This window comes from Orcinus orca, chromosome 1 (genome assembly GCF_937001465.1).
Source record: "Orcinus orca chromosome 1, mOrcOrc1.1, whole genome shotgun sequence".
NCBI lineage: Eukaryota > Metazoa > Chordata > Mammalia > Artiodactyla > Delphinidae > Orcinus > Orcinus orca.
In genome coordinates, this window is record NC_064559.1 from 99,111,525 (window position 1) to 99,127,493 (window position 15,969).

General features: G+C 49.0%; 2 protein-coding genes across 2 annotated transcripts; one reads left to right on the forward strand and one right to left on the reverse strand.

The window, feature by feature from the left end:
• Positions 1–4,274: 4,274 nt before the first annotated feature.
• On the forward strand, positions 4,275–11,348 carry GPATCH4 (G-patch domain containing 4). The gene is made up of 8 exons (XM_004284554.4): positions 4,275–4,432; positions 6,886–7,026; positions 7,496–7,569; positions 7,681–7,773; positions 7,874–7,960; positions 9,558–9,649; positions 9,909–9,959; positions 10,183–11,348. The coding sequence occupies exons 2-8, from the start codon at positions 6,948–6,950 to the stop codon at positions 10,901–10,903; spliced, it is 1,197 nt and encodes a 398-aa protein (XP_004284602.1). The 5' UTR covers positions 4,275–4,432; positions 6,886–6,947; the 3' UTR covers positions 10,904–11,348.
• Positions 11,349–11,667: 319 nt separating this feature from the next.
• On the reverse strand, positions 11,668–14,484 carry NAXE (NAD(P)HX epimerase). Its single transcript, XM_004284551.4, has 6 exons — positions 14,303–14,484; positions 14,048–14,156; positions 13,793–13,903; positions 13,598–13,711; positions 12,307–12,454; positions 11,668–11,987 (listed from the first exon to the last, which is right to left on the reverse strand). Exons 1-6 carry the CDS (start codon positions 14,482–14,484, stop codon positions 11,785–11,787), a joined length of 867 nt encoding a protein of 288 aa, XP_004284599.1. The 3' UTR covers positions 11,668–11,784.
• Positions 14,485–15,969: the final 1,485 nt, after the last annotated feature.

Below are 15,969 nucleotides of genomic sequence, written 5' to 3' on the forward strand. Positions count from 1 at the left end.
TAGTTGCTCTGCGGCCTGTGGGATCTTCCCGTACCAGGGATTGAACACGTGTCCCCTGCATTGGCAGGCGGATTCTTTTTTTTTTCTTTTTTTTTTTGCAGTATGCGGGCCTCTCACTGTTGTGGCCTCTCCCGTTGCTCCGCAGCCATGGCTCATGGGCCCAGCCGCCGCGCGGCATGTGGGATCTTCCCGGACCGGGGCACGAACCCGTGTCCCCTGCATCGGCAGGCGGACTCTCAACCACTGCGCCACCAGGGAAGTCCCTGTAAGAGTTCTTCATGTATTTTTTGTATATTAGAACCTTACCAGAAATATGATTGCAAATATTTTCTTCCATTCTGTAATTGTCTTTTTACTTCTTTTTTTTTAAAAAAATAAATATATTTATTTATCTTTGGCTGCGTTGAGTCTTCGTTGCTGCACACGGGCTTTCTCTAGTTGCGGCGAGCGGGGGCTACTCTTCGTTGTGGTGCGCGAGCTTCTCATTGCAGTGGCTTTTCTTTGTTTCAGTGCACGGGCTCTAGGCACGCGAGCTTCAGTAGTTGTGGCTCTTGGGCTCTAGAGCGCAGGCTCAGTAGTTGTGGCGCACAGGCTTAGTTGCTCCGTGGCATGTGGGATCCTCCCAGACCAGGGCTCGAACCCGTGTCCTCTGCATTGGCAGGCAGACTCTTAAGCACTGTGCCACCGGTGAAGTCCCTCTTTTTATTTCTTGATGGTGTCCTTTGGAGCACAAACGTTTTAATTTTGATGAAGCCCAATTTATGTTTTTTTCCTTTGGTTGCTTGTACATTTGGACTCATAGCTAATAAACCTTGTTTAATACAAGGTTATGAAAGTTTACATCTATGTTTTAAGAGCTTTAGAGGTTTTGCTCTTACATTTAGGTTTTTGATTCATCTTGAGTTAATTTTTGCATATGATGCGAGGTAGGGGTCCAACTTCATTTTTTTTTTTTTTTTTTTTGCATGTGCCTATCCAGTTGTCTTAGCATAATTTGTTGAAAAGACTATTCTCTCCTCATTGCATTGTCTTGGCATTCTTGTTGAAAATTAATTGCCCATAAATGTCTGGGTTTATTTCTGGACTCTCATTTCTATTCTATTGATTTTATATCTAGCCTATGCCAGAACCACAGTCTTGATTACTATAGCTTTGTGGTAAGTTTGGAAATTGAGAAGTGTTAGTCTTTCAACTTTGTTCTTTTTCAAGAAAAAGGACTCCTTGCATTACCATTTGAATTTCCAAACAGCTTGTCAACTGATGCAAAAAAAGCCAGCTAGGATTTTGATAGAGATTGCGTTGAATCTGTAGACCAATTTGGAGAATATTGTGATCTTCTTAAGTCTGCCAACCCATGAACACATGTATCTTTCCATTTACGTAGCTCTTCTTTAGTTTCTTTCAATGACATTTTGTAATTTTCAGTGTACAACTCTTGCTCTTCTTCTGTTATATTGTGTTAAATTCCTAAGTGCTTTATTCCTTTTGAGGCCATTGCCTATGAATTTTTTTTTTTTTTTTTTTTTTTTGCGGTACGCAGGCCTCTCACTGTTGTGGCCTCTCCCGCCGCGGAGCACAGGCTCCGGACGCGCAGGCTCAGCGGCCATGGCTCACGGGCCCAGCCGCTCCGCGGCATGTGGGATCTTCCCGGACCGGGGCACGAACCCGTGTCCTCTGCATCGGCAGGCGGACTCTCAACCACTGCGCCACCAGGGAAGCCCTGCCTATGTATTTTTAACATAGATGGGCTCTTACTATGCAGGAACCAGTTTGTACCTGCTTTTTTCATTTCCATCATATCATAGACATTTCCCCCAAGTTATTAAGACTCCTTTTAAAGCTACATATTAGTGCATTGTACGGTTACACTATAATTTATTTAGCAATTCTCCTGTTGTGGGATATTTAGGTTCTTTACAATTTTTCCATTTTATAAATATTCCTGTAATAAATATTTCTATTGATCTTGCTATGTCTGCATTTTAGATTATTTCCTTATAAGTAGTCATGGCCCCTTCCTCCACGAGAGAACACAGCAATAAAGTGCCGGATATGAATCAGGAAGAGGGACCTCACCAATCAGGAAGAGGGACCTCACCAGAAGGTGATCGTCCCAGTCCCTTGATCTTGGACTTCCCAGCATGCAGAACTGAGAGCAGCCAAGATGGCGGCGTAGAAAGACCCTCAGCTCACTTTTTTTTTTTTTTTTTTTGCCGCACGCGGGCCTCTCACTGTTGTGGCCTCTCCCGCTGCGGAGCACAGGCTCCAGACGCACAGGCTCAGCGGCCATGGCTCACAGGCCCAGCCGCTCCGCGGCATGTGGGATCCTCCCGGACCGGGGCACGAACCCGTGGGCACGAACCCGTGTCCCCTGCATCGGCAGGCGGACTCCCAACCACTGCGCCACCAGGGAAGCCCCCTCAGCTCACTTTATAATAGCCATGTATTCTTGTTCTTACAATGGATTTTATTTCTCACAACTCTTGTGAGGAGTGTGAGACCCCATGAAACTTGGAACTCCTGAAGGCCCATTTCTTCTTTTGCAGTCCCACATAGCCCCCAGGGACAGGCTTACAGGCTGGGAGAGACTCCTTCAGGAAGCCCTCAGGGGCCCTGGCTTCTCCTCTTACCCCTGTGGCCCTGTGTCCTGACCTTGCCACAGCTCTCATCACTCACTCATATAAATGCCTGGTAACTTGTTACACTCCCACAAGACGGTGAGGTCCAACAGGACAAGGGCTGGACCCCTAGCCCTTGGCCTACAGAAGACCCTTAATAAATGTTTATCAAATGAGTGAATCAGGCAGAACAGGAGTTCAAGGTCCTAGGCCAGAGGAAGACTCTTGAGTCAAGGAATTATGGCCATTAGGTTTTTGGAGTGGCTGGCAAAGCATGCCACACAGAAATTGCAGGCTGGAAAGGGCCCTTGAGGTTGCCCTATTCAGGAGTTTTCAAACCTCTTTTATGCCCACAGTATAATAGATAGATAGATAGATAGGGGAGATGGAGTGGGAAAATGGTGGAAACTGAAGACCTATCTATGGAATTTTCTCTCTCTTTTTTTTTTTTTTGCTGCGCTGCTCTGGCTTGCTGCATCTTAGTTTCCCGACCAGGGATCGAACCGGACCCCTGGCAGTGAAAGCTCAGAATCCTAACCGCTGGACCGCCAGGGAATTCCCCCTTTATTTTTCCTTCCCAGGTAGCATATTGTAAAAGTAAAATTAATTTTATGTAAAAAAAGAAATCATATGGGGATGAGGGAGTATGACATACTGAGCAATTATGACAAAACTTTACTATGAAACAGCAGTTTTTCTTTTTGAAGTTCCTTGGGGGTGGGGGTGGGGGTGGGTCGGCCTCTAAGTTACCGTAAATCCTGATACAGGGACGCAAACAAGGGATTTTTTTTTTTTTTTTTTCAGGTTTTAGTTCTTGGGTGGCTCCGTGAAGCCTAGGAACAGTTTGTGGGGATGAGAGCACGTGCAGCCTCTCTTGTTGATTTGTTTGCAATATGTTCTTTCCCTCTCCTGCTCAATGGACCCTAATATTTAAAAGGCAAGTCCAAACTCCTCAACCTGGCATGGATTCCGGGATCCTCCCTCTCTCTCCAGTCCCACTCGAGGTCCCGATTTTCCCTGGGCTAGACTAGGTGCACCCCGAAGTCAGGGCTCTCTCTTATGCATCTTTGTATCACCAGTACCAGAAGGGGCAGGTCTTGGCACAGCGTGGTGAGTCAAAATGTATTTGATGGGCTTCCCTGGTGGCGCAGTGGTTGAGAGTCCGCCTGCCGATGCAGAGGACACGGGTTCGTGCCCCGGTCCGGGAGGATCCCACATGCCGCGGAGCGGCTGGGCCCGTGAGCCATGGCCGCTGAGCCTGCGCGTCTGGAGCCTGTGCTCCGCAACGGGAGAGGCTACAACAGTGAGAGGCCCGCGAACCGCAAAAAAAAGAAAAAAAAAATAGTGTTTGATGAACCTACTGAAACCTCTTATCTCTAGGATTTTATAAATAACTGTCCCTGCAGGTTGAGTATTCATCCCCGCAAATCACCTCAGTGGTGCTACCTCCTTCTCTGCCTCCACGAATCTCTCAGGCCACTCTCGATGGTTTCCCCTAAAGTTTTCCTTCCTCATATTTGTGCCTGGAACTAGTCAGTGTCGGACCCAAAGCTGTTCTCGGCATCCCAATAGAGCCGGATAGGACTGAAGTCCCACGGCCGTTCAGACCTGCAGGGAGGAAGAAAATAGAACACTTTCCGGATCTTCTGAAACGTGCACAACACAGTTCCTCCGGGGACAACCGAGAGTTCGGTTCCGGCGTGCGTCTCTATGGTTTCGACAGCCTAGAACGACCGAGACGGCACTTCCGGGAAGATGGCGGCGCACGGATCGCGTCTGGCACATGCTTCTGCGGAGAGGACCTTACACTAACGGTAAGAGCCTACAGTCCCCCGAACGGTGGCTGTCAGAGCCCGGGCTCAGGAGCAAATGTGAGAGCAGGAGAGTAGTTTTACCCAAGTGAAACTGCGGGAGGAGGGCTGGAGTTTAGACCTCAAGAGGAAGGAGGCCTAGGGAAAGGGTTGCCGGTTCTTTGGAATCGCTGTAAGAAAGGTGGCCCAGGGCCCCTTCTCCAGAAAACTCAGGTTGACTGGAAAGAAAACAGTTCCTGAAAATGTGCTGTAAGTTTATAAAGACCACAGCCTGGGATCTAGTTGCTTCTGTCCAGTTATCCATTCTAGGTCGGTTAAAGCAATTACCATCTGTGTCACTCAGTTCAACGAATGACGACTGAACGCATTCTCGATTCTTGGAGTTGCATTAAGTACACCGGGGTTGGGTAATAAAACCAGGGCGTATAGTTTCAGAATTACTGCGACAGGGGACAGGCAATGGTAGGTTTTACAGCGTAAAGTACAGACGTCTATGAGATTGAGCAATGTAGTGATTAAGAACACCAGTTCTGGAATGCCTGAGATCCTGGATCCGCTACTTGCCAGCTGTTTGATTTGGACAAGTAACTAAACTTCTCAGGGCCATTTGTCAATTACCAAAAAAAAAACCCCAACAACTCCTAATAGGGTTGTTGGGAGGATTAAATGAGATAATGTGTGTTCAGCAATTAGCAGCAGGCTGGCATTGAGTAAATGCATGTGTTGGTTGTTGTTGTTATTGAAATCTGGAGGCTAGTAGATTAGAAATAACTTGTGAGAAGAAGCAGAGGTTTGAGGTGGCCTCAAAGGCCTCAGTGTTTGAATTTTACTTCTGTTGCATTATCAAGAAGCAAGATAGGGCCATTTCTTCACTCAGTGCTTTTCTGTTGGGACTCTCAAGGTGTCAGTTAGGTTTTCAAATAATCATCCTTCACAGTAGAAATGTGAACAGAAGTGTGATTCATCCTAAATTTGCTACTCTTCATACCTAACCAGACTGGTCATCGTTGTTAAGCCTAATATGTAATGTTTAGGAGGGGTGACTTGATGTGTCTGACTTTTTTTTTTTTTTATTAGCAATACTCACTAGACATTCTTAAACACAACTGAAAGTTTTAGCCTTTGGAGTTGTCACTTGGGGAGGCCAGAGGGTTACTCCAGGAGTGCCATTAATCAGCTTTTAAAATGGTCTGCAATGCCTGTAATAAGTGATCTTAGTACAAGTTAACTTTAGTGACTCAAGTCAGCAGTGATAGTCTTAGTTTTGAATGTCTTGTGTAATAAGCCATCTTAACCGTTTCAGAGGCAAATTTGGTATATAAGTTGGACAGTGCCATTGTGGAGTCCAAAATGAGGAACACCCGAACAACTCTAAACAAATGCAACTACAGCTGTGACAAACAACACAGATTTGAACTGCATGGGTCCACTTACATGTGGATTTTTTTCAATAAATATTACAGTACTACATAATCAGTGGTTAGTTGAATCCTGGGATGCGGAAGGCTAAGTATGGGACTTGAGCATCCATGGGTTTTGCTATCCACAGCAGGTCCTGGAACAAATCCCCCGCTGATACTGAGGGATGACTGTAGTTGGGAATGTGATAGAAAGTGGGCCACTGTGGAGTCAGGCAACCTGAGCTCATATTCCAGCTCCATCTCTTAACAGCTGTGTAACCCCAGGCAAAAAACCCTTTGTAAAATAAGGATAAGGTGTATCTCACAGGACTGTCAGGATTAAATGAGACCGTATAGCAATATGTGTAACCCCTCTGTTACGCTTTAAATGCTCAATAAGAGCGCCCTTCCTAAGCTGGACAGTTTCAAAAGGGGTGCTCCAACAAGACTGAAAGACAGTGGGGAAGAGGCATGTAGCCTTCACATTGAGAGGACAGTGTAAATGCTGGGGCACAGGTATAGGATATGGGCTCTGTTAAGTACTGTTGTCGGGTTAACAAGCACCTCCTTGCTTTGTTTTTACGTGGTAATAAATCGTGGGAGATGTTATCAGGTAGTGGTAAAGAGTGGGGACTCTGCAGACAAGCTGCCTGGGTTTGAGTTCAGTATGTATCAGCTGTGTGACCTTGAGCAAGTCACCTAACCTCTCTAGGCTTTAGTTTCCTCGTTTGTAAAACAGGGATATAATACTTTCCTGAATGTAAAGTTCAGGAAATCTTCCCGGGCTGGGAAGAGTAGGCAAAATGATCCATGTAAAATCTTAGCACAGCCTGGCATGTAGGGAGTTCTCCATACATTTGGGTATTATTATTAATACCAGGTTTCCTTGGCCTTCAGCATGTTGACATTGACCTCTCCGTGGTCGGACAGGGAGCTCCCCAGGCACCAGGCCTCTTTCCTCTGTCTCTGCTCCAGCTTCAGGGAAGAATTCTTACAGGAGCAGGCAGGATGGATTTGATGGATGATTTGGGCACTTTCTTTTTTTTCCTCTTAAAGGGAAGATAGTGACCCCTTCTCTTCTCTGGTGAGGGCCTGAGGACAGTGACTCTTTTCTCACCATGAGCGTCACCCCAGAGGTCAAGAGTCGTGGGATGAAGTTTGCTGAGGAGCAGCTGCTAAAGCATGGATGGACTCGAGGTGATTCCCATGGGGCCCTTTTCACATCCCCCCAACTCCCTCACTACCCTCTGCCCAGGGAAGAGGCATCATCCTGGATTAACCCCTATGTAGTCCATTCAACTGAAGGAGGAAAGTTAGTTTAAAGGGAAATTTGCAGAAGAAAATTGCTGACATTTCCAGAAAAGGGAAGAAGGGAAGAAATATGATGGTGGATAGTGAGAAAGAAGTGGTTCGGAGGACTGGGAGGGGGAGGAAGAGACACGACTTCTGTCCTGAGAGAATTATGAAGGAAAGATAGTTTGGGCTCAAAGATGGGAGGACTGCATGGAGAGGTGCTAGAAACAGTGCAACTGGGAGGGCTTCCAAGATGGACGGAGCATGCCCAAAGTTAGGTATGTGGAATGGCAAGGAGTGGCATGTGCTGGGTGTGCCTTGTGAGGGCTTGGGGCAGGAGTGGAATAAGCCAAATCATTCACTGTGTTTGCAGGCAAAGGCCTGGGCCGGAAGGAGAATGGCATCACCCAGGCCCTCAGGGTAACGCTGAAGCAGGACACTCATGGGGTAAGACTGGGCAGGCTGAGGGAGGTCAGTGTGGATGGGACAGGGGGGCCTTGAGGATAGGGGGAGGAAGGGGAATGACGGGTCCCGAGTTCACACTTCTTCCTCTGGCAGGTGGGACACGACCCTGCCAAAGAGTTCACAAACCACTGGTGGAATGATCTCTTCAACAAGACTGCGGCCAGCTTGGTAGTGAAAACTGGGCAGGTATAAGCTCTAATAGTAGGCACATGAACCATGAGGGCCTGGGACATGTAGGGGTGAGGGAGACATGGCATGTCACCCACTCATGGATACTCCCCCACAGGATGGTGTACAGATAAGGTGCCTGTCTAAGAAGACCACCCGTCATGATCCTTCCAAGCCCAACTTGCTGTATCAGAAGTTTGTGAAGGTATTAGAAGCTGGGGGTGAGAGGGCCCATCCTTTTTTCCTTCCCTGGTCTCCCCTGGGGCCTGAACAATTGCCTTGTATGCCCTACCTATTCTCAGGACTGTCCTAACAGTGGGATCCTGTGACCAACCTCGCTGTTGCTTACCTAGACTGCCCAGACCCTCAGCAAGAATTGAAATCTTCAGGTTGAATGGATCCCTGCCATCTGCTGAGGGGGCAGCAACGGGGAGTGGGGGGTGGGGCACAGTCAGGAGCTGTCAGAGCAGGGCAGGGAGGGGATGTCTAATTCAGAGGACTTAAAAGTCAGAGGAGACCTGCGGGATCATCTGACCCATTGTCCTTATTTTGCAGATGTGGCCAAAAGGGGGGAAAGTGGCTCGCTGAAGAGCCCACAGTTGGCTAGTAATGGCAGACAGGACTAGAACCCAGGTGTTCAGACCCCCCTTTTCTAGCCCGCCAACAGAAGGGAGCTAACATTTAACGATCCTCTATTATGTCCTTAAGGGCTCTATGTATTATCTAGCGAATCCTTCCCATTCATCTCTGTGGCCATCTTCTGCCCCAGTTCAGACCATCATCCTCTCCTGCCTCATTTCTTTCACAGCCTTATAACTAGACTCCTCACTCTAGTCTCAATCCCCACCGCGATTAGTTCATCCTCCACAAAGGATCCAGTGTTCTCTGAAAAACACAGATTTCATTCTGTCACTGCCTCCTCCTTGACCTCGGATGACACAGTCCAGATGTGTCAAGACTGGCTCACATGGCCCTTCATGCCTTGTCCCTGCCTTCTTTCTTAGCCTGTCTCTCGCCACCTCTCAGGACCTCTACACTTTAGCCAGATGGAATCTGAATCTTTTCAAGGTACCATGTTTTTTCACTTTCAAGTTTTTGCACATGCTATTCCCTCTGCCTGGGACATTCTGCTTCCTTTGCCCCTTTACCTGCTGACCTTTTTCTTGTCTTCCAGGGCTCAGCTCCTTGTAGAAACTATTCCCCAAACCCTGAAGCCTGAGTAGGGTACCCTTCCTCTAGCACAGACAACACTTTCATCATCATTTTCTATGTTCTGCCATATTCCTTTACCCTCCAACCATGTAGATTCCATCTGGGCTGGAACCATCTCGTCCTTATTCCACTCTATCCCCAACCTCTTAGCCCAAAGTAGGTTCTTAACCTGGTTAAAGTACTGTGCATAGGTATAGGGGGAGGGGGCATGAAAAGTAGCATCTTTATTGTACATTACTGGCACCATGGGATGACCGCCAGGGGGCACTTGTCCCACTGTGAAGACCTGATGACCCAGAGCACTTCTTCCTCCCTTCCTGTTCTGCCCACTAGCTGGCTGTGAGCCAGGGAGGCCAGGAGTGCCCCCACCCCACCCGCCCCCAACTGCAGCCCACCTCCTGCCCAAGTTGATGTATGCAGTTTGGCACATCTCGTGTGGGGCTGCAAGGAGCGATGTTGGGGGCTGACAGATTTGTGCCAGTGGCTGTTCAGGGTGGCAGTGGCACCACTGCTCTTCCCTTTCCAGGAGGGAAGAGCAATGGTGGTGGTGCTGAGTGGGCCTTGTCCACCCCCATGATTCCTCCTTCTAGACGGCCACACTGACTTCAAGTGGGGAGAAGCCAGACAAGGACTTGGAAAGCTGCAGTGATGACGACAGCCAGGGGTCCAAGCCTCCAAAGATGTGAGACTTCTTTTTAGTGCCAGGGGCATGTGGGAGGAGATGCCTTCCAATCTCAAAAGAAAGGACCAAGTGTAATGCTTGACTGTGGGCTTCATCAGGGTGGAAATGTGTTGTACTCATCTTTGTATCCCCTACACCTAGAAAAGTGCCAGGTCCTGAGTAGGAACTCAGTGCTGAAGGAATGTTTTAGAGGGGAGGAGAGGTCAAGCCTTTCCACCAGATCTGTTTGTAACTCCTGATTCCTGCCCTTCCCCAACAGTCTGACTGATGAGATGATGCTCCAGGCCTGTGAGGGGCGAACAGCACACAAGTAAGTAGCGGTTAGCTTCTTGGGCTCCCTTCTTTTCTCCCCATCACAAGCCCACCCCTGTGCCACTCTTTTCACCCCAGAGAAAGTGATTCCTATTCTCTGCCCATTTCTGAAGCTGCCTGAAGACAAGCAGCTCCTCCCTTATGAACTTTCCCTGCAGTCTCAGAGATTAGGCCTATTTTCCCCAATACCCTCCCTCTGACTTGGGCCCCATCTATTTCAGGGCTGCCCGTCTTGGGATCACGATGAAGGCTAAGCTTGCTCGGCTAGAGGCCCAGGAGCAGGCCTTCCTGGCTTGTCTCAAAGGCCAGGACCCTGGGGTCCCTCAACTGCAGTCTGAGAGCAAGCCCCCACAAAAAAAGAAAAAGAAAAGGAAGCAGAAAGAGGAGGAAGAGGCCACGGCAACTGAAAGGAATGCAGAAGAGTACCCAGAACACACTGACCAGAGTGTCAGGAAAAGCAAGAAGAAGAAAAGGCGGCATCAAGAAGAGAGTGTCACAGATGAGAGAGAGGGAACAGCTGTAAGGCATGAGGAAGAAGAGACCACAGGAACAAGTGGGCTTGGGGAATTGAAAAACAGAGAACAAACTGATCAGTCCCTCAGGAAAAGGAAGAAGAAGAGGAGGCAGCGTGAGGAAGAAGACTTGAACATGGAGGAGGCTGTTGTAGATAGTGGGACCAGAGAAGCAGAAAGCAGATCATGCAGTGATCGGAAAAGTAGGAGAAGCAAGAAGAAAAGACAGCGGCATCAGGAGGAGGAGGACGTCTTGCATGTAGGGGATGAAGGAGAGGAGGAAGGTGGCAGGGCTAGGACAGCAGAGAGCAAGGCATACACGGGCTCAAGTGGCAAAGGTAAGAAGAGGCAGAAGCAACCAGAGGAGGAAAGACCTGGAGTCCACACTGACCAGAGAGCAAAAAAGAAGAAACAGAAGAAGAGAAACTGAAGGCCAGGTCAAGATGCAGCCCGATCGATTCCTCTTCAGGAGCTGAAGCCTCAGGGACCTGAGTTGGTGCAGGTCTTATATACCCTCTCAGTGAGGAGTCCCTCCCAAAGAGGAAACAGCTCTGGAACAGTAGTCCGCTGAGAAGAGAGCGGTAGTGCCATGTCTGACTTGAGGGAGCAGGCACATTCCCCCTTACAGCATCTAACCCAGAGAGGCTGAACTCAAGCACCTGCAAGGCCCAGGCAGCTAAGAGACAAGGATGCTGGGGGCTATGGGAACGGGAATGCAGACAGCCTCTGAAGGGGCATCTTGGCTAAAAGAAGTTGAAAATGTAGACCTATGGGAAATGTACTGATTTTTTAATTTTGTGAAGGCTAAGAAAGACATGCAAATTCAGCCCATAGGTTGCCAAATTGAATAAACATCAGCTTGGTCTCCAAGCCTATATATAAGTCCTGACCATCATCTCCATTCTCAGCCTGAGAAGGTCCTGAATACAAGTTAGTTTCCTTGGAGGCCCCTGAAGAAATTCCTTCTGTTAACTTCCTGTAGTCTTGCTGTGCTGTAAGTGGAAGGAGAAAGTTCAGAGAACCTCACCCAGCTCCCTGTCTGCATCCCTGATAAGAATTGTGTGTGTGTAAAGGACAGCACACCTCACTTGGGAGCCTTTTTTAGCATCTGAAAGTGAATTGTCATTGCCCCCAAATGTCATAGCAACCCCTCTTGCATATTGTTCCCCCAGAGAGAGGGCACCACATCTCCAGTGTTGCTCTCTGGCTCCTGCCATCTCTTAACCTTTATTGCCAGAAGAGCTCCCAGGACTCCACAGTTCTGGGAGAGAGGAACTAAATCTATTAGGAAGAATGCCCACCCGCCTTCCCTCACTGCAGACGATAGACACACTCGGTGTCAGGGTAGGGTGGCAGGTTCAGCTGGTACTTCTTTTCCAGAGCAGGAGGCACGAAACGACCCCCCAGGTAGTGGTAGCGACCAGTAAACTGGCTTGCAGACTTTTTGGGTGCTGTCAGGGAGATGAGCAAGTCTGGCTGGATCCCTCCAGAGTTTCCCTTCTCCACATCCCATCCTGAAAAGAAGGTGGTATTCAGAAAGAGCGGAAAAGACCAGATGTCCAGTCCCCTTCCACACCTTGCTCTACTCTAGTCCTAAAAGAGTGGGAAGCCCCCTGGGTCCCCACCTGAGGAAATCGTGTCCATGTACTCCTGGGCTGTGGTCTCTGACAGTCACTGCAAAGGGCATTCCTGAACTTTGCTCCCCAGCCCTACTCTGGCTGTGGTATGCGCCTCTATACTTGGTCTGAACCTTGAGTCAAGAACCAGGACTCCTAGTACCTACCTCAAGGCAGGGCAGGGCCCCAATCCCCCCAACCTCCTTGGACCCAGCACCTGAGGGAATGTCGATGCTGGCAATGGGCACAGTGAGTCCATTCAGGACACTCAGGATGCTGCGGAATGGCTCCCGAACATCACCCTTGAAGCTGAAGCCAAAGATGGCATCCACCACCAGCTCGTATAGTTCATCAATCAGCGTGGGCTGTGGTAGAGCACAAAAAGGAAAGGATGTCAGAGCCGGCAGCTGCACAAAGAACCCTTAACAGGAGAGGGCTGTCCTTTGTACCCACAGACCATTCACATAGGCACAAATATAATTTTTTTTTTTTTTTTTTTACAAATATAATTTTATCTCGTTCAGATGGCACTCTGAGGCCTAGAGTTAAGTGCAAGTGGGTCACTGATTGAGGCCAAGCTGAGTCCAGTCACATTTTCTGTTCTGAGTGCCTGCCAACCATTGGGGAGGCTACAGTGTAGGACAGCCTGAGACTTGGAGTCAGGAGGGACAGGTTCTGGTCTTGGCTCTGCCATGATCTGGTTCTGTGACTTTGCACAAATCACTTCCCTTCTCTTGCATCTCAGTCTCTTCATCTGAAAAATGTGTTAAGGAATTTTAAAAAGAAGTTCTCAAATTTTCCACTCCTAAATCCAAGATCTGAAGCATCTGAAGAAAGGGTTTAGGATGAGGCAGTCACCTCAGCTCCCAAGAGATGCAGATGATGTGTTTACTGCAAGCTAGGCGAAGAGGAACTGGCTGCAGAGTTACAGGAGTGGGGCTTCCCTGGTGGCGCAGTGGTTAAGAATCCGCCTGCCAATGCAGGGGACACGGGTTTGAGCCCTGGTCTGGGAAGATCCCACATGCCGTGGAGCAACTAAGCCCGTGCCCCACAACTACTGAGCCTGCGCTCTAGAGTCCACGAGCCACAACTACTGAAGCCCGCGCGCCTAGAACCCGTGCTCTGCAATGGGAAGCCCGCGCACTGCAACAGAGTAGCCCCTGCTCGCCGCAACTAGAGAAAGCCTGCGCACGGCAACGAAGACCCAATGCAGCCAAAAATAAATGAATTAATTAATTTTTAAAAAAAGTGACGGGGAAATTAAGGGGAAATGAAGCTGAAGAGAAGGTAGTGTTGGGAACTCATGGAGCACGCCTTATGGAGAAGGCTCTTACACCACTTCCATTCAGATAGCATGCTTTAGGCATCTTCTGTGTCAGGCACTATCCCTGCCCTCTAAGAGTTAATCCTCTAGAGAGGAAGATAAGCAAATGAGCTCAGTCTGGAAAGGTGAGGGAAGAGCAGAACACAGGCAACAGTATTGAGGGCAGTGAACTGGAACCACCTACCTCTGGGGGCATTTCACCAAGGAAAGGGATGTCCATTTTCTGGCACTGGGTCACCAGTGCAGTGAAGAGTGGCTTGTTAGGCCTTTTAGGATAATAGATGGTTGGCTGGTAGCCCTATGAGGAAAGGAAAGGGGTGATTCAAGCCCAGGTCCTGGAAACCTCACTCTCCCCGACAGCCCTTCCCCACATACTCACAAAGAGTTTGAGGTGTCGAGCACAGACCAGGCCATCTCCTCCATTATTCCCGGGACCACAGATGACCAGGACAGTAGGGGGGCTCCTGGACAAGGACGTGGGGGGATATGCCTGAAGCGAGAGTCAAAGGGGATTCAGAAGGGCTTCGGGCAGTGACAGCCCAGTCTCGGCCTGGCCGTCCCTCCCACTTCATTGTGCCTAGGCCAGGTGGCTTGCACAGTGACTGCCCCTTAGGTGGAGAGTTGTGCCACTGACCTTGGCAATGGCTGTGGCACAGCTCAGCCCGGCCAGCTCCATAAGTTGGTCCACGCTGAACTGGTACTCGTTAAACAGCTCCTGGTCCACGGCCTGGGCCTCCTCCTGGCTGAGGAAACCCACAGCCTGAGTCCCCTTCCCCCAGGTGTTCCGTCGCGCAGGCGGCGCGGCCCAGGTCCCGCCCCTGGGGGGGGTGGGCTTCCACCCAAGTCCCGCTCCCAGCGTGCCCGCCCAGAGAGCACGTGCCCGTCCAACCTCAGGTACTTCACTGCTGAGCTCGCCATGACCTCTGAGTCCCCGCGGCCACCCGAGATCAGCCGCTGCGGCCCCCACCAGGTGGCTCCCGCGCGACAGGCGCCGGCCTGGACTCTGAGGAGCGATAGGCGCGGGCCCGCAACCAGCAGCCCGAGCCCCAGGAGCGCCCGCAGCCCGGACATTCAGCTCTCAGAGCGCGCGGCCCCGCCCCGCCTCGCCCCGCCCGGCGCATGCGCGGCCCCTCGTCCCGCCCCCGAGAGGCCGGGGCCGCGCGCGCCCCTGAAGGAGGTGGTCCTGGAGCTGGAGGGACTGGTAGTTGGACTCCACCGCTCCTCCGTGTGTTGGTATGCGCGACAGCGCCCTCCCGCCCCGGCCGCACGTCGTCCGGGCGCCTTGTCTAGATGCCAGCCCTTCGCGGGAGCATTTTCATATTGCCTCACAGATGACCGAAGTGCTTTGCTTCCAACCGCCCTTTGATAATAATTCTTGTTTTTCGTAGCTCTTTCAGGAAGCTGTATAGCATAGCAGTTAGCCCGGGTTCCTCCCCTACCACTTAGTGGCTGAGTGAACTTGGCTCTCCAGGTTTCAGTCTCCTGTCTATAAAATGGGGATACGAGTACATACTTCATCGGGTGGTAATCCATGCAAAGTCGTCGACAGCGCCTGGTACATAGGGCTCAATAAATTAATGTTCTTATTCACACTGCTAAGCATTTTATATAACTTAGTACCCCTCTCCCCACCAAATTAGCTTCCCCTATCTCTGTTTACCAGGAGAGCACGCTGTACTTCCCTGATCATACATAATACTTATCCCTCTTCATCGGGTAATAGCTGTGGAAATAGAAAAGTATAAACCTTAAATAGGTTGAGTATGCCAAGATTAAAAATGTAGTTGAAACCCTAGACTCCAGGTCACGATAATATTTCAAGAAAAACCTGGAGAGGAAGACTAAACTTGTAACCCAAGAGCTTTTAAGAATGCAAACACACTCCTGCCGGGTTAAGAGAGAAGTATGGGGAATAACAGACCAGTTACATTAAGGCATTAAGATAAAGATAATTATCCAGGTGGAATGAAGGTCTTGGGTTTTTGTGTTTGTTTGTTTTTTCCGTTTTCCTTTATGGTTTATTACAGGATTGAAGGTCTTGTTTTTATGCTAGTATATTCTTTTTCTGTATCGTGAATTCCATTTCCGGCTAGTTCACTGAGAAAACAAGAACCCCTCCTGCTTTTAACTACTCCTCTGATAGTCTCCTTTTTAATTATAAGAGGTTTAACATCTCCTATGGGTTGTACCCTTGGCCTTCATCTATGTTTGTTTTACATGTTTGTTGTGGGAAATTGAATGTATCAGACTGTGATTGCAGTGGAAAATTGTTTTTGTTAGACTTTGTTTGTGGTTTACTCATAGAGTTTACTCATCTAAATTGAAATGTAGGGTTTACATTACAATTGGATAATCTTATTCAAGACCTCATTAACTTTGTTTATAACTTCACCGGTATATAAGTAGTTTCACTTTTATATATTAGTCAAGACTCCCTACAGGCCTACTTGAGAAAATTAATTTGGTAATTCTGAAGATTCATTTCTAAAACACAATGTGAAACATGCTTCTTTGACATAGATAACATTTTGAGTTTATGTGCCCAGTGCTGACATG

Coding starts and splice junctions, on each gene's coding strand:
- GPATCH4 (XM_004284554.4), top strand. CDS start 6,948: ATGAGCGTCACCCCAGAGGTCAAGAGTCGTGGGATGAAGTTTGCTGAG. Junction 7,027..7,495: donor AAAGCATGGATGGACTCGAG/GTGATTCCCATG, acceptor CTGTGTTTGCAG/GCAAAGGCCTGGGCCGGAAG. Junction 9,650..9,908: donor GGGTCCAAGCCTCCAAAGAT/GTGAGACTTCTT, acceptor CTTCCCCAACAG/TCTGACTGATGAGATGATGC.
- NAXE (XM_004284551.4), bottom strand. CDS start 14,484: ATGTCCGGGCTGCGGGCGCTCCTGGGGCTCGGGCTGCTGGTTGCGGGC. Junction 14,157..14,302: donor TCAGCAGTGAAGTACCTGAG/GTTGGACGGGCA, acceptor GGGTTTCCTCAG/CCAGGAGGAGGCCCAGGCCG. Junction 12,455..13,597: donor TTGGTGAAATGCCCCCAGAG/GTAGGTGGTTCC, acceptor GCTCTACCACAG/CCCACGCTGATTGATGAACT.